Source organism: Solanum dulcamara, chromosome 9, assembly GCF_947179165.1.
Source record: "Solanum dulcamara chromosome 9, daSolDulc1.2, whole genome shotgun sequence".
Taxonomy (NCBI): Eukaryota; Viridiplantae; Streptophyta; class Magnoliopsida; order Solanales; family Solanaceae; genus Solanum; species Solanum dulcamara.
In genome coordinates, this window is record NC_077245.1 from 30,387,946 (window position 1) to 30,405,795 (window position 17,850).

At 35.0% G+C, this 17,850-nt stretch overlaps 2 protein-coding genes across 2 annotated transcripts; one reads left to right on the top strand and one right to left on the bottom strand.

Moving 5' to 3' along the window:
• The first annotated feature begins 3,810 nt into the window (after positions 1 to 3,810).
• Positions 3,811 to 5,764, top strand: LOC129904377 (trimethyltridecatetraene synthase-like). Its single transcript, XM_055979944.1, has 2 exons — positions 3,811 to 4,863; positions 4,937 to 5,764. The coding sequence occupies exons 1-2, from the start codon at positions 3,985 to 3,987 to the stop codon at positions 5,570 to 5,572; spliced, it is 1,515 nt and encodes a 504-aa protein (XP_055835919.1). The 5' UTR covers positions 3,811 to 3,984; the 3' UTR covers positions 5,573 to 5,764.
• Positions 5,765 to 6,106: 342 nt separating this feature from the next.
• LOC129904378 (2-alkenal reductase (NADP(+)-dependent)-like) lies at positions 6,107 to 17,311 on the bottom strand. The gene is made up of 5 exons (XM_055979945.1): positions 16,987 to 17,311; positions 16,536 to 16,713; positions 16,085 to 16,251; positions 15,934 to 16,016; positions 6,107 to 6,726 (listed from the first exon to the last, which is right to left on the bottom strand). The coding sequence occupies exons 1-5, from the start codon at positions 17,245 to 17,247 to the stop codon at positions 6,348 to 6,350; spliced, it is 1,068 nt and encodes a 355-aa protein (XP_055835920.1). The 5' UTR covers positions 17,248 to 17,311; the 3' UTR covers positions 6,107 to 6,347.
• Positions 17,312 to 17,850: the final 539 nt, after the last annotated feature.

Sequence of the window (17,850 nt, forward strand, 5' to 3'; positions counted from 1 at the left end):
TATGCTTGCAAAATTATAAAATATGTTTAAAACGATGTTTTAAATTACACTATTTCATTAATGATGGGTTGTTGGTTTACACTACTCTACTCAAGCTAAGTCTTTCCTCATTCGAGGACGAATGTTCCCAAGGGGGAGATAATGTAACATCCCCTAAAAACATTGTATACGATGTTTCAATTCTCGCCTAAAAATGATACAGCCTCTGTATTTTGGGCATAACGTTTCATAGGATTGTCCAAATTGAGTGATTCAAATTTCTGAATAACCACAAGATTATTACCTACAACTTTTGAGCGACCATATTTTAAATTTCGGAGGTTAAGTAGGTCAAATAAATTAATTATTATAAGACAAAATGCTGTGACGGAATGGAGTATTTATAGAAGTAAAATTATATCTCACTGTAGGTTTATCCAAATTGGTTGATTCTTGAACGATATGAAACTAGAATTCCATATCTATAATTTTTATGAAGACACCAAATCCTAATAAGGAATTTATCTTATTCAAATGCAGCTCTAAAAAAGAGTATTCTGTTAAAAAGAACGCATCTCACCTACCATGAAAATATCTAGATACATTTGACATCACTCATGACATCAATTGTCCTACATTTAACATCACCCATGACATCACAATTTTCCATTAAATTTTCAGATTTTTTCTTTATAATTATTTTATTTATTGTTAGGTCCCTCCTCCACACCTATAAATACTTATCTTATTTCCTCATTTTATTCATCAAGCTTTCTCAAGCAACTCTTCTCTCTATACACTTCTTTACTCATTCTCAAATATAGTTTTAGTTCTTAGTAGTGAAAAAATACTATTCCGGTGATTCATATACTCTGGGTAGTACACAAAACGTTCAGGCGAGGAGAAAAGCTAGGACTCAAGAGTGTTCATTAAGTCCTTCGGTTCTGACTAAAGCTTCGGATTCCAGGTATATAAGGCTTCAATGAGAGTATTCCTTCTACTCTCATGCCTAAATTATTTTGATTATATGATAAATTATATTTATTTTCTTTAAGATTTACTCTAAGTTATGTGGATGTTTATCAATGGGTTCTTCCACTCATGTAGTCCAAAAACCCTTTCAATTAAGTCTCTTGATTTCAAGTAATATTTTCTTATGGTAATTCTTATTTTTACTTAATAGTATGAATCATTTTTAAACTAATGATTATTGGTCTATTTAGATGCAACATAATTTCATATGTATGAATTGATGGTTTGCAAGTAATTCCTCTATTTATCTATTTAAAGGTTCTTGAAATTCATGATGGGTTGTTTAAAGCATAATTTTTAATTAATGGATTTTAAAGTATTTATGTATATTTATTTACATGCATGTTTGCAAGTTGAAGTGATTTGAACCCACCTAGTTTTACTATGTTTTCAATAAAGTTTGACTTGAAAGTCTTGACTCCAAATGAATGTTTATGAAAGCAATATTTATGATCAAAAGAGAGTCTTATGAAATGAAAGAATGATGAAATGATATGAATGATGGATTCTTTATGCAATAAGGACAATTCTTGCATATTTGAATTACCAAATGTTTTAATGAGCTATTCTACCGAATATGATATTTTGAATTCTCAAGCTATATGTTATGACTATTTTGAAGTATTAAACTATTCCATAGGATTGACTTACAACCAAATGGGTCATTGAGGTGGGATTCGATAAGGGAATCCTAGTAGCAACCCCTTGTCTCATTAACTATGTGTCAACATAAGAGCCCTTGTAGGCCTAGGCTAATGGATCCATAAATAACCCTTAAAGTTAAAGTTAAAGAAATGAATGAAGTTGACGGAGTTCTACCTGGCAAGTAGTCTCCCCGGCCAATGTAGGGGGTTATGTTGGATTCCATTTAATAGCTCGCATGGTCTTAAATGTCGGTTATGGTTATTTTCCCATAAAATGAATGTTTTAAAGGATATCTATATCATTTATTATGCATGCATTATATTATGTTCCATATTACATAAATGTTTTAATGTTTCCTCAATGTTCATGCATCCTTACATACTTAGTACATTCAAAGTACTAACATATACTATTTTGCCTACATGATATCACCATGTAGGGACCAGTGCTCCTCCTCGTTCTCCTCCACGTGGCTAGTTGAGATTCCGTTAAAGACTATTTTTGGTGAGTTCCCATGTTCCAGGAACAATAATCCTTTATCTTTCTAGCTTATGATATGTTGAGATATTTTACTATGGCATTTCTTCTATTATGATTGAGGGTGAGCTAGGGACTTGTCTTAACCCCGTTAAATCTAAAAGTTAGAGGTATTGTTAGATCTATGTAAGTTGAAGATTTACTATTATGATTTCCGCTTGTTTATTTAATCATCATTACCTATGAAAGGCTGAAAGAATGTTAAGAGGCTTGTTTGAGGTATTTTCGGGTTCCTCGTTCGACATGTCACGTCTAGGCCCTAGACTTGGATCGTGAAACATATACACTCAGGGGGAATTGTACTCTCTCAAGGGGAGTCTAACTCAAAGTTCAACCAGAACTTCACTATCAGGGAAGTTGACTACATTAATTATCATTATTAACGGGGGGGGGGGGGGGTTGTTAGGTTTTGATCTTAATGATAAAATTAATATGCATTATGCACTTGGGATTTTTCCAGCAGAAGTCCAACAAGCCACACCATTCCAGAAAGCAATCAATCAAGAGGCGAGATTGACCAAGGAGAGATTGCATTCAATAATGATGAAGACTTCAAGGCCTAAATTAAGGAATAGTCAAATGACCAATGTGGTAACAAGTACCGAAGTCGCGTGACTACAATGAAAGCAAGTACCAAGCTAAGGGATTTCGAAGGAAACTAAGAAGATTGAGTCACACACTTTCCGAGGATTTCGAAGGAAACTAAGAAGATTGAGCACAAGTACAAAAGTTGTCTCCTTATTCTTATTCTTGGAAAGAGATCAATTCTTCTTTCCGAGGATAAATTCCTTTGGGTTGCCTTCTAAGTCAAATATCTCAATGGCTAGCTCTAAAGAAGCCTATATAAGAAGCCATCGAAGAATGAAGAAAGCATACAGTTTTCTAAACCTTCTCGAACACCTTTGTTCTATTCTTAACAAGAATAGCAATTTCTATGTAAGTTACTGTATAATCAAAAGAGAGAAGAGAGCAAAATTATTATTGGTGAAGCTTTGTATCAAGAGAGAAAAGATTGTGTGTAGAAGTATGAACTGCACCTTACAACTTCTATGCAATATAAACTTCAAGAGCTACCTTGCAATTCAAACAGGGACTGGACTAAGATTCACACTAGCTCTCAACCAGTATAAAAACATTTATGTCATTTACTTTCTGGCTTACTTTATTATTCTCTTCTTTGCTAGGAACTGTTTTATAAAGTGAAAATATTAAAAGAATTCAATTCAACCCTCCCCCCCAGCACTTTCAGAATTGATGTCAAAAAATATAAAAGGTATTTCTCATACTATAAAAACATTTTTAGCTGAAAAGGATGAATTTTACGTTAGATAAAAATAAACTTTGTTGAAATATCATTTTAGTGATGAAAAGCACTGTAAATTTTATATGCTTGAAAAGGCAAAATAATAATTTTAAGACCTAAACTATAAGTGAAAAGGAGATATAAAATACAAGGTCCTATACGTGCAATTCCTTACAATGTACTGCGGTCTAATTCACTAATTTCCTTGATACCAATTGCTCTCGACTTTCGAGGAAACTACAAACTAATTATAATACAAAATGTTGGTGCTCACATTTCAAATCTTCTGCTCTGAGTGGTCCATAGTTGTATGATTTAAAAGAAGTTTACAAGGCAGTGTCATTTTCACTCTGTAGAAATTGGCTACACATAGTCAAAAGTCTCAATTTCAGTGCAACTCCAAATCCCCACCTACTTCTATATAAATATTTGCCACTCTTTACAAGCTAAACTAAATAATCTTCTCATCATCCATCACCAAATTAAATATGGATAATTCTTGGGTGTTTCTAGCCCTGGCTGTATTAGCTTTTCTATGTAAAATTACCACTTTTCGACGCCCAGTTAACCGGAAGCTACCACCCGGTCCAAAACCATGGCCCATCATTGGCAATTTGAACCTACTTGGTCCTATCCCACATCAATCTTTTGACTTGCTTTCTAAAAAATATGGAGAGCTGATGCTGCTGAAATTTGGCTCCAGGCCAATTCTTGTGGCATCATCTGCTGAAATGGCAAAACAGTTCCTAAAAATACATGATGCAAATTTCGCCTCCCGTCCTCTGCTAGCTGGTGGAAAGTATACAAGTTATAACTATTGTGACATGACATGGGCACCCTATGGTCCCTATTGGCGCCAAGCACGACGAATTTACCTGAACGAGATATTTACACCAAAAAGGCTAGACTCGTTTGAGTACATTCGTGTTGAAGAAAGGCAGACCTTGATTTCCCAGTTAAATTCCCTTGCTGGAAAGCCATTTTTTCTGAAAGACCATTTGTCACGATTTAGCCTCTGCAGCATGACAAGGATGGTTTTGAGCAACAAGTACTTTGGTGAATCAACAGTAAGGGTGGAAGATTTGCAGCAGCTAGTAGACCAATGGTTTTCACTTAATGGTGCTTTTAACATTGGAGACTGGATTCCATGGCTCAGTTTCTTGGACCTGCAGGGCTATGTGAAACAAATGAAGGCTTTGAAAAGAACTTTTGACAAGTTCCACAACATTGTGCTAGATGACCACAGGGCTAAGAAGAATGCAGAGAACTTTGTCCCAAAGGACATGGTGGATGTCCTGTTGCAGATGGCTCAAGACCCTACTCTGGAAGTCAAACTCACAAATGATTGTGTCAAAGGATTAATGCAGGTTAATTCCTTTAAGTCATGTCCTCAAGATTTCTCTTGTTTTAGACAAACTTCTAACCTTGCTACACATGCAGGATCTACTAACTGGAGGAACAGATAGCTTGACAGCAGCAGTGCAATGGGCTTTTCAAGAACTTCTTAGACAGCCAAGGGTTATTGAGAAGGCAACCGAAGAGCTTGACCAGGTCGTCGGGAAGGAGAGATGGGTAGAAGAGAAAGATTGCTCACAGCTATCGTACATTGAAGCAATCCTCAAGGAAACACTAAGGTTACATCCTCTTGGAACTATGCTAGCACCACATTGTGCTATTGAAGATTGTAATGTGGCTGGTTATGATGTAGAGAGAGGAACGACCGTTCTAGTGAATGTTTGGACCATTGGAAGGGACCCCAGGTACTGGGATAGAGCAGAAGAGTTTCTTCCAGAGAGGTTCCTAGAAAAGGACGTTGACATGGATGGACATAACTTTTCCTTCTTGCCATTTGGCTCGGGGAGAAGGAGGTGCCCTGGCTATAGCCTGGGACTTAAGGTTATCCGAGCAACTTTAGCCAACATGTTGCATGGATTCAACTGGAAATTACCTGAAGGTATGAAGCCAGAAAGCATAAGTGTAGAAGAACATTATGGGCTCACCACACATCCAAAGTTTCCTGTTCCTGTGATCTTGGAACCTAGACTCTCTTCAGATCTCTATTCCCCTATCACTTGATCCTAAGTGCTTCATATTATAGCATATCCTTATTTGTCCAAGAAATAGAAGATTGTTCTCATAGGGAGGAATATTTGGATTACTATTCAACGTGAAGAACTTTTAGGTTTTTGTCTTTTCTGTTTTTTGGATTTGTTTATACAAGAACAAAAGAAGACATATGAATAAACATAGTTGTTATATCTATTACGCTTTAATATTCTATTGGACAAGCACTTTCAATAATCCCACAACCAACGATGCACTTTCTCACAACAAATAGAAGCAAAATTATACTACTACTTTTCAGTTTTCAACAAAGGTACTGTCAACTGTGCAAAGACAACCGCAGGACTATTATTATCTTATAGAAGTCATGTCAGTTTCAAAATGGTCACTTTAACCTTCAGACTCCAAGCTGAGTTATCTTCTATTTTACAAGCATACAGCATACAATTTTAGACCAAGACTGTATACTTTGACTAAAAGGTTTCGTGCCATGTGATCTTTCAATCAATTATTACATGGTAGAGAAACCTAAATCCTAGTCAACCAAGCCTTTTAAGCACTTATTTTCATAGCTAAAAAAATTATCACTTTTGTGCTTCTCAAATACAACATATTACTTCGTATTTTGGAACACCGCAATGTTTTCACCAGAAAAAAAATCAATATAACAGTTTACTCAATAAGAGGACTACCTCAATATCCTCAGCATATTGCTTTGACAACGTTTGATGGGAAGAATAAATGAAATACAGAATTTTTTTTGTTTTCACCCAAATTCTTCAAGTTCTCAGTCAGTTGAAACCTGAATAATCTGCTTTCCGACATTTCGCCCATGATAAATACCAACGAAAGCAGATGCGGCATGTTCTAAACCCGCAGCAATGTCTTCTACAAAAAGCAGTTTTTTCTTTCTTATAAGCTGAATAGCAAACTCGAGGTACTCTGGAACTTTGTGCCGGAAGTCAAGCTCAGAAAAACCTTCCATTTGTAATCTCTTTGAGATAAGACAAAACAAATTGTGGATACCATCTGGGTTCTTTAAGTTGTACTGAGATATCATCCCACAAACTGCAATCCTACCATAGAGATTCATGTGCAAAAGCACCTCATCCAGCATATTTCCTCCAACGTTCTCAAAGTAAACATCAATACCCATAGGGAAGTGCCTTCATTTTGCAAAGACAGAGTTAAAGAAGTACATCATTCCACAGAGTAATAAAATACATGTTTCAGACTCATTAATTTGAAAATTAATTTAAACATTTATCAATGTGCTCTCAAGACTGGAAAGTCCTTCATTTTGCAGTGAGAGAGAGATGAAGAAACGTGTCACTCCACGGAAAAATATTTTTTTCTCAACCTAACCAAATTTAACATAGAAAAGTACTTGCTTCTGACTCATAAAATTCAATAATTAATTTCAGCATTTGTCATTACCCTCTGGAAAGTGCCTTTTTGCAAACGGAAAAAAGAATTCATTACACAGATGCGTAATGTTGTGAAGAGTTTTTGTTACAGAAATATCATGGGTTAACTAACACAATCACACACAAAGCAAATAAAAAAGAAAAATAACACAAGAATTTAACGAGGTTCAGCTAAGTCTAAGCCTAATCCTCGGGACAGAAGTAGATGTTTTCCCCTATGAAAGAAAAAAGTGTACAATCATATGAATCCCCAACAACAACCCCTATATATGCATCCCAAACCTATCAGAGAAAGGTTTTCTCAACCCTAACAATATGTTTTTCTTTTCCAAATCTATTAGGACAATGCGTTTCCTGAACCAATAGCGACTATGGATTTCCTAAATATACAAGGGAAAAATTCAAAATATAATTAACAAATCTTTCCCTTGACTTGAATTCTCTTCATCAACGGGAACATCTCTCTACCTTGCCATCATCTCTCGAAAGGGCTCTATTGAGTACTACACACACCAATTAAGTAGGCAGTGCCTAAACTTGTTAGTCGTGACTACCTTGGTCATCAAATCAGTCAAATTATCATGGTACACACTTTCTTCGCACACAAACCCCTTTGTAACCTCCTACCTTTTGTACCTTTGGCAATGAATCAAACTTCCATGTTTGATTCTTGTGAAGAGACTCAATCTCTTCGCCCATAGCACCAACCCACTACCCATTGATCTGCTTATGAACTAGATATAGATTCTTTATAGCTATTAGACTCAAACATGGCAATGGTCTGTGCAACTGACAAAGCAAATTCCACAAGATTTGCATATCCAAAAAAACCTTTTTAGTCAGTTGATCATTCTCTTCTCTCTACATGTTGCAATGTTCTACGGTGGTTATTGCATAGTTGCATCAACATTATCATCTTGATTCAGATTTCGCACCACTTCCGTTTCCTCTAATCCTGAACTTCTGCGTTTAGCTAGTTGGTTACTAACACCCAACTTAATGAATCTTTAAGCTTAGATTATTCCCTTGATCCACACTATTTTTGAGTGATTTTTATGTCTAAATGCTCATTTGTGCAGGTATGATAAACATAAAAAGATGAACAAGTTTTGAACCAACGATACCAAGAAAATGGTGCAATAATAGATTAAAGAAGAATAAAGACGAAAATCCTCAAGTGCAAAAGGCACTTCAAACAAATTGAATAGCACTCCGAAACAGAAGGCTGGAAGTAAGTGCCCTTCGAAGTGCAAATAGCACTTGGCCAAGTGCTAAACACACTCTGAAGAAACAAATGGCACTTGCAAATCAATGAACTGAATGAATTGAAAGTCAAGTGCGAGACCAAGTGCGATTAGCACTTGCAAGGGCACAATCTGACGCGAGGGTATTTTTGTCCAAATTTCTTAGCCGTTTTGGGGGATTGAAAAATAGGTATTTTGGGATGAAAAAGTTGTCACAACTCAGAGAAGAACATTCTATTCTTAGCTTTCTTGAGAAGAAATTACTCCATTGTTGAAGCTTGAGGATTCCTTTGTGATTGATTTTGAAGATTTCTAACTATTGATTATGGCTGGTATTGAAGACAATTTTGGTATATTTTTACTTCCTTTAGCATAAGTAGCTAAAATCCCCAATCTAGGGTATGTGATGTTGGGTCACACTTTGTAGTTGGGTATTATGGATTTGCTTCAATTAATGAAGATTTTTTTTTGAAACTGGTAACTTCAATTAATGAAGATTAATTGTGGGTCTATTGAGTGCGTCATGTTTTATTATGAATTAAAGGTTGCAAACTTTGATTATGCTTTCGATTCTTGTCTTGCTTGAGAAAGGAGGTAAGAATTGTGAAAAGAACTCATTAGCAAGGAGTTGGGTGAATACCCATTTAATGATTGCCGCTAAAAATAGAGTGTTTTACTTGAGCTAAATTGATTGTTTGATTTAATACTCTTTGGGGTTTGAGAAAACCCAAAGTGAAATGAGTTGTGGGTTGAGAAACAACAAATTCAGCTTAATTGCATATCATTGACCCCAACTAGCACATCCCTAGGTTCTCTTAATGGATCGATAATTCAAATTTCGCAATAGAGTTCTATTGAATTTAGTTGATAATTTAGTTGATAAATCCGCCCATTTAAATTCTCGTAACTTGCAAACAAATAGTGAATTACACACGAAATGGAAGTCGCACTTATTCCCATGGGTTCTACCCCGACTCCTAAGTTGGGATAAAAATATTGCAAACCATCGCTTATACTTCAATTATTTGAGGTATACTTGAGTGTTACCAACACCACAATCTGTCTCTGCTATTGCCTTTTCCCTCTGACTTTTCAATGAGATAGATTCATTGAATGTCACATCCCTCCAGATAATTAACCTTGGAGTCTTCTAATTTGTGCACCACAACGGGTAACCTTTCACTCCAGTTGCATACCCCAGAAATATACATTTCTTTGCCCTCAGCTCAAGTTTTGTCATCCATCACATGAGCATGAGCAAGACAGCCAAATATGCTCAAATTTGGATAATTAGCCAGCAAATCAGACCACTCAATTGTTGTCGATGGAGATCAGGTGACCAAATGACAAGTTGTATTGATTGCTTTAGCCCAAAAATCCTTGCTAACACAGTGTGAAAGAATGCTTCATGCCCTATCACAAGGTGATTTGTTCATATGTTCTGGAACACCATTTTGTTGTGGTGTACCAACACAAGTATGGTGTCTCATTGCGCCTCTCTACTACATAAATCATTGAACTCTGAGTTGTAAAATTCCAACTCATTGCTGGTCCGAAGACACTTAACTTTTCTCTTTTTGTGTCTCTCAACCATCGTCTTCCATTTAACAAATATCCGGAATGCCTCATCTTTTGTTTTCGGAAAATATACTCATACAATTCTTGAGTAATCGTCAATCAAAGTCATAAAATATGTGGCACCACTCTTGGAAGAAACTTTGTTTGGACCCCATAAGTCTGAATGTATATGGTCTAACTTGTCTTTGCTCTTGTGTTTTGCTTCTTCAACTTCACCCTTGTTTTCTTACCAAACATACAATGCTCAAAAAAATTCAAAACTTGATTTTTGTACTCATCCAGCAAATTTTGCTTACTCAACAAAGAAAATCCCTTGTCACTCATATGACCATGTCGCAAGTGCCACAACTGAGACTGATTCAGATCACTTTATTGAGAAGCTACAATTGCATCCCTTTCAACTACATTGGCTTGAAGATAATACAGTGTAGAAGATAGCTTACTCTTAATGAGTACCATGGACCCTTTACACACATTAAGTGTCCTGTTATCTCAATGAAACTTATACCCTTGATCATCCAAAGTTGAAAATTGAAATCAAACTATTCTTCATTCGAGGACCATGTCAGCACTCAATGTTTCTGATAGTGCCATCGAACATTCTCAATCAGATGTTATCAATCTCCTCTACCGCTAATGGATTATCATCACCTAGGTAGACAGTCTCACTCGTCTGCCTGTAAGTTGCAAACCAGTTCTTGTGTTGACACATAATAAGTTGCACCAGAATCAAGAACCAAGAAATTATACCTATGACTAAAACTCACGACACAAACTTCCCTCATATAGTCACTATCATTAGAATTGGTTCTAGTGTCAACAATATTTGTAGAATTATCAACTTTCTACTTCCCTATCCTTCAACTTAGGAAAATCTCATCTATAGTGACTCTACTCCCTGCACTCGCAGCAGTTCTACTTTCTTTACTCTAAACTTCAATCTAGCGTTAAGACTTTTTTCTACTAAAGTCTTTTTGTTATATTCTTCCCCTACTCACAAGACCCTCACCTTCGGTCGAATGATTTGGGTCTTAGTTTAGAGATTTTTGAGGTGTTACAACATCTCCCCCTCTCAAATGATGGTCAGGACTAAATGAGCTACTTCTATCGCATTCAACAAACCTCAAGTTCTAATCAAGAATCACTTAATGCATCATGCATTCATCCACATGTTATCAACACCACATTCAAGCCTAGTACTATAACCACTCCATGGATTTCTAGGTAGTCAATTCTTCTAAGAAGTTAGAAAGCTCTTCTTAAAACTCTTTAGATTTTAGTGCATTACTGACTTCATCCCGTTACATACTGTCTTTCTCTATAGCAATGTATCAGCAAATGTATCGTAAGACGGTGGTGAAAAACATAACATGATTACTTCCACTAAAATTGACGAACTTCAATAGAAAATCAAGAATATGTTTATGATGAATGAAGTGTCCAAATTCAAGCTCAAAAGGAAGAAGATTGGGTCACATGAAGCCCCAAAGTGAGCCCAAAAAGATGGACGTTCAAAGTCAAAGTTTCCTAGTTTAAAGTTCCTTATTTGAAAGTTTCCTAGTTTAAAAGTATCCTAGTTATTATTCCCATAAAAGTAGAATTTGAATCACATTCTATTTGGGATAGGTTTTTCCTATATATAAGGGTAGGTTGTATTATTTTGAGAAGACAACATGATGAATAATATTATTTGAGAGGTTTCTCTTCTCTACACCTTTGTGCGTGGTGACTGTGGATTTATCTTACAACCTTACAAGAACGATTCTTTAAGAGGTAAGATTAATTCTTTAACTTGATATCTTTGGTTCTTATTTGTAAATTAGAGAAGGTGATTAGTTTTATACTAATTGTTGCCTCTAATTTCTTTGAAATAGGGGTCTAGATCACTTTTGATCTAAGTTCTTGAATTGACTCTATTAGTATCATAATTAGTTTTAATCCGCTAATTTTGAATACTAAGATCAATTAGGGTTCTTAGCACTTTTCTTGAAATTTGGGGATTTTATTCTCGAATTTCACATGTCTTTCAATTTCTTGTCTTTAATCTTTAATTTCGCTAATTTTCTTGTTTATTCAAGTAACCCGATTCTTATCAAGTCCTCACTCTCTATTTTGATATCTACGTTATTCAGGTCCACAATAATTAAATTAAACTCATCAAGGCGAGTTTTAACCAGTGTACATTTGTTCATATGGGGATTGTACAACCTCCTTGTTAGGTAGAGGCAATTTGTCAATAATTTCTTAGAATATAGATCTTCCAACTTCTTCCATGTCATTGCTGCAGATTTTTCTTCAGCAACTTTCCAAAGAAGGCTATCTACAATGCCCATGAAGATCGCACTCAAAGTCCTCTTTCAAAGTTTGTCTTCTCTGGCTCTTTCATCTCTTTAGAAAAACCTTTTTAATTGCCTTCCATAACCCTTGTAACACTAGAGACGATCTCATTGTAATCCTTCATAGATTGAAACTAGATTCATCATTGAATTTCTCTACTTCATACTTTGTTGAAGATGATAAAGTCATCTTAACCCTTGCTTATGTGTAGAAACCTAGCCTTACTCTAATACCAATTGTTAAGGAAATATTGTGGGTTAAGTAGCGCACAATCACACACAACAAATTAAAAAAAAATAACACAAAAATTTAACGAGTTTTGACTAAGCCTAATCCCCGAGGAAAAAGTAGAAAGAGTTTTTCATTATGAAAAAAAAGGGGTACAATCATATGAATCCCCAACTACAATCCTTATATATAGGCAGGATAGACCGGAACCCCCTTAAACTTGTCAAGTTTTATTTGGTCCATACCTACACTTTACGTTGGCCTAGTTATTCCCTTCAACTTGATAATCTGATAGTCTCGACCTTCCTAGACGTTGATGTGGAAAAGAGCGTGAATCCACTCTCTTTTAGGTGCGTGAAAGGGAATAAAAATCAAAAAAATTAGCTTTCAAGTGGGTATTTTCAACTATTAATTGTCACATAATCAAAATAATAATTTATTTGTTTCAATTGTATTTCTCTATATATTTTTTTAATATACAATGCATATTTTATTCTAAATGCGTTTTTAATTCATTTTCTGATGCAATAATTATTTGTTTCAACTATATATTTCTTTTGTTTTTATGGACCCAAATTTACAAAACTTAATTGGAACTTTAATTATTTTAGCCAAATTAAGAGAATGTTTAGCCAAAATAACGAAGTTAATAGGTATTTTCTACAGAAAGGAAAAAAATGCATATTTTTTCATGCAACTACTATTTATTACAATTTTGCATTGTTCCTCTTTTGTCGTGTCAAATACATAAAATATTTTGGTTGAAATTTTATTTATTTCTTCTTTAGATGCAATGGTTATCCTTTCTAATTGTGTATTTCTTCTTTTCCTGGCCTTGATTAGAATATCATTATCTTTAGCCAAATAAAAATATTATAGTCAAAATATTGTTGTTCTATTTTTTTTTCTAGAGAATTGGCCCTAAAAGGATGATTTGAATAATTAGTGAACTTAAAAAGGTAAAAAAATATTTTATTCTAAAAGCAAAAGGCACATGGACAAAGAAATCCATGTGGCAATGAGTGTGTCACACATCCATGGGTTGTTAGTATTTAGGGGGTTGTGACTATCAAATTACCAAGTTGAGGGGATAATTAAGCTAACGCAAAGTTTAGATGGGTCACGGTCTATTCTCCCTTATATATTGATTTCAAGTAGTCCCAAATGTATAAGAGAAAGTGTAACCTTCCTCAAAATGCTCACAAGTGCCTTAAGAATGCCTTGCGAATAGGCTGCTCACGTAATGCATTATCCTTAATCTTTTTGGCAAATTCGAATCCGGAATATCAATCAGAGGGTCAAAACCTGCGGGAAAATGGTCTCGGTGGATTTTTAGGACCCGTATATCGAAAGATAGATGTTTCAAAGAAACTGTGCAAAATAGTAAAGTGCGGACTTGCTCCCGTTCAGTGCAATTTTTCTCAAGTCAAAATCAGGCCAAAATCTTATTCGCTCAAAATTTGCCTATCAGGGAACATCTCTGCGTTGCGGACCTAGGCGATGGTTTTTGTCCGAGTTTAGTTTTTAAGTAAGGACACTTTAGACTTTTTTCTAATTGTTAGTTAATGAACCTAGACGTTTTTAGGACCTAATTCAGCTCTATAAATTGACCTAAACCTCTAATTTTATTCATTCTTCTACAATTCACCTACTCAAATATTTTTCTCTCTACAAAAGACTCTCAAGGACTCCATCGAAGACTTCAAGTAAATTCACTCAAAACTCTCGAGTTCTTCCAAATTATTTGATTTTCTCACTTAAGGTATATGGGTATTGATTCATGGATTCTTTCATCCATGAAGTCCAATCAAATTCTCAAGTTTTCTATCAAATTAAAGTATGGTACTTTATGGATTTTATGATCTCTATTCTAATTGCATGAATTATGATTCAAATTATGATTATGAGTTTATTTTGATACAAATTGATGGTCATTCTATTGAATTGAAGAGTTTTTCCATGAATTCTCCTATATTGATCTCTAGGGTTCATGATGTAAATTATGGGTATTTTCAATTATACTTCCTAATGATATCATCTTTATGAATTATGTATAGGATGATAGAAAGTATATGATCATGCATGTTTCCAAGTAAATTTCATAATTTTCAAGTCAATTGATTATGCATTTGAGTTTTACTCTAAGTTCAAGGTATGAATTTCATGCAAGATATAAAGTAAGGTGACTTAGAACCCTATGTGGTGACCTAGGACCTAGCTATATGAATCATACAAATATGATTGTAATGATGAAAGGACAATTCTCACATTACATGTATGTAATGAAAATGAGTCACTCTATGATTTCAAACCTATGATCATGACTATGATATATGTAATTATGATTTCTATGCTATGTATGTATTCCGTGGAATTTGACTTAGCACCGAGTGGACTTGAGGTGGGGGCCCTAACAAAAGCCTTAGTAGCAACCTCATGTCTCTTAAACTACATGCCATCGTAGGTTGCCTTCATGGCCTAGCTATTGGATAAACATATAGCGTATGTATGACCCGCATAGCGCGGTAAAGTCTATCTTGGTAAGTAGATTTCCTTTTTTCTTCGTTGTATGGGGAGACAACGGGATTCCATGTTATAGCTCGCATGGTCTTATTGTCAGTTATGGTTCTCATCCTACATATGTATGATCTCTTATGCATGTCATGATTTAAATTATGCTTTTCTAATGCTTTGGTCATTATGATTTTCTCATGACTTTACTTATATCATCTTATCATGTATTTTACTTGATCATTGCATTCCATGATTTACGCTGCATGCCATGCCCTCATACTTAGTACATTCCAACGTACTAATGCATAATCTTTGCCTACATTGTCTCATAATGTAGGGGTTGAGGTTGAAGATCATATTCACCTACGTGGCTAGTTAAGCTTTTCTATCCGACAGTGTATGTGGTGAGTCCTCATCTATCGGGGACTAGTCATCGAGTTGGTTATTGTTTTTAAAGACTTTTGCAATGTTTCATATTGAGGGTGAGCTAGGAACATGTCTTAGCCCCGCCCACGCTTAGAGGCATCTAGTTGGACAAATGTTTCAAGTCTATGTTTTCATGTGGCATTCTTCATTTACTATTCATGGTTTAGACTCTCTTATGATGTTTTCTCTTTTATTTTACCTTATGTATGCTTATGATATGTACAAGAGGCTTGGTTGGAGCCCTTTCGGGGTTTCGAACGCCGTGTTACGACTAGGACCTAGGTCGGGTCGTGACAGAAAGATTTTCTCAATCCTACAAAGACACTATATTTTTCTTTCCCAAATCTATTGGGACAATGGATTTTCTATATCAATAGGGATAATGGGTTTCCTAAATATACGAAGGAAAAATTCAAGACACAAGTAACAATATTTCTACCCTTGATGCAAATTTGACATAGAAACCTACTACCTCAGACTCATAAAATTCGATAATTAATTTCAACATTTGTCTATACATGAGAACTTATCTAAGCTTATCGTAAGAGTCTTTGTGTAAAAAAGAAAAAGTAATTTAGATATGCTTGGGCCATAAAAGAATATCATAGCAGTACCAAACCTTTTCAAGGCCCCAGCAAGATCATTTCCTTCTTTGTAATTAAAAGCCTCATCGAAGCCAAGTTCTGATTTTAAAAGATTTACCTGTAAAACAGGTGCAACACATCTTTAATAACACCCACTTGCATATAAAAGCAAAAGTGGAATATTACCTTTTCATCAGTACCAGCGCTGCCTACAACATAGCAACCTTTCATTTTCGCAAATTGTCCCACAAGCTGACCAACTCCTCCTGCTGCAGATGAGACATAAACTACATCCCCTTCCTTAGCAGAGCATACATTATTAAAACCAATATAGGCTGCAAGTCCTGGCATACCTGTAAGTTCACTGTTATGGTGAAACCACATGTTTATATCAGAAAGAACAATCTGCAATTTGTCCATTCTATTTTGGCAAAACCCAATCTGGAATCCAAGTTTATGGAATTTTCAATTGGGCTAATAAACCATAGATTTTCAAGAAGTTGTTGACTAAGTAAGAATGTGAAATTTGAAGTAATTGCTTGAATGAGCAACGATAACCAGGAAGCAAGCGACTATATATAAGGGGAACGGAGGAGTTGGGGCATATAACTAGGAAATGTATAATAGAAATTGATACCTAGAATTCCAGCATAGTATGAGAGAGGCACATCTGTATATTTGATCTTGAAAAGTCCATTGGTATTAAGAATCAAGCTATAGTTTTCCCAACCAGTCATTCCCCAGATATAATCTCCCTCCTCAAAATCTGCATCTTCTGATTTAATAACTTTTGCCACACCAAGTCCAATAATGACCTAAAAGTTACCCAATTTCAAAAAGAAAGATCACTATCAAGAAATCAAAAGTCTACTCCCTTATTTCTTTCCCGGATATCACTGTCAAGAATTCAATATGTTGTATGCTTGTGAAATAGAAGTTAGCAGCATTTAAAAGAGAAATTTTAATTAGGAATCAACCAATAGAGTTTTTGCATAAGTTACTACAAATGCAAATTAAAAGGAATCCAAACAAAATCAGCATATATTAATGGTTAATAGCGCAACCGAGTCAAACAAGTATTCACTTACAGAACCAGGTTTGAATGAGACAAGTAAAGAAACATCCTTGGAGTTATGATGAGACATCCTGTGGCGCATGTAAGGGTCACAACCTAAGTAAAGATTCTTGACAAACAAACCCTTTGATCCTTGTGGAATCTGGCAACTTATCGTCGAAATTCTTAGCTCGAAATCACTCTCTTTTGGATACCCTTCAACATAATTCTTCAGTACAACTTGCTTGTTTGGTAACATAATGCTTGAATCCTCACCTTCCATTATTTTTTCCATTCCTCTCTGTTTTATGGATATGGAACTCTGCACCTGCACCTACACTTCTTTAATCGCCAGGTGGGCACCGAGTCAAACCACAATTATGGCCTGCCACGTTATTTGACATTTTTTTTAATTAATTAAAAGTGAAACAATAAGAAAATAATGAAAGAGGGTGAAAAAAAACAAGAAGGAAAATAAATATTTTACAAAAGGAAGAAAAGAAAATAATTAAATATATAAAAGTTTTAATGTAAGAATAATGTGTAAATGTCCAATTAAAAAGGACATGTATTTAATATTTATCAGGTTTTTCTTATATTTTTCGTTTCTCACTTGCTTTCAAGAGAGAACGCACATTCTCTATGTCACCTCAACACTCTAAGAGCCGTTTGGATGGGCTTAAAAAAAGTAACTTTTAGGTATGAAGTGCTTTTAGAACTTTGAAGTGCTGAAAGTTATTTTTATAAATAAGCAGTTGAGTGTTTGGATAAAAGTGTTTATGTTGAAAATAAGTGTTTGAATTTTAGGGTTAAAAGAATAAAAAGGGTAGTTTGGGAATTTAGTTAAAATATAAGGGATATAAAAGTAATTTCCATGGTCAAACAAAATGGCTTTAAG

Bases quoted from the DNA above. Each gene is read 5' to 3' on its own strand.
- LOC129904377 (XM_055979944.1), top strand. From the start codon at position 3,985: ATGGATAATTCTTGGGTGTTTCTAGCCCTGGCTGTATTAGCTTTTCTA. The intron at 4,864-4,936 runs GTTAATTCCTTT...CTACACATGCAG, and splicing joins GTGTCAAAGGATTAATGCAG to GATCTACTAACTGGAGGAAC.
- LOC129904378 (XM_055979945.1), bottom strand. From the start codon at position 17,247: ATGGAAAAAATAATGGAAGGTGAGGATTCAAGCATTATGTTACCAAAC. The intron at 16,714-16,986 runs GTAAGTGAATAC...GGTAACTTTTAG, and splicing joins TCTCATTCAAACCTGGTTCT to GTCATTATTGGACTTGGTGT. The intron at 16,252-16,535 runs GTATCAATTTCT...GTGAACTTACAG, and splicing joins ATACTATGCTGGAATTCTAG to GTATGCCAGGACTTGCAGCC.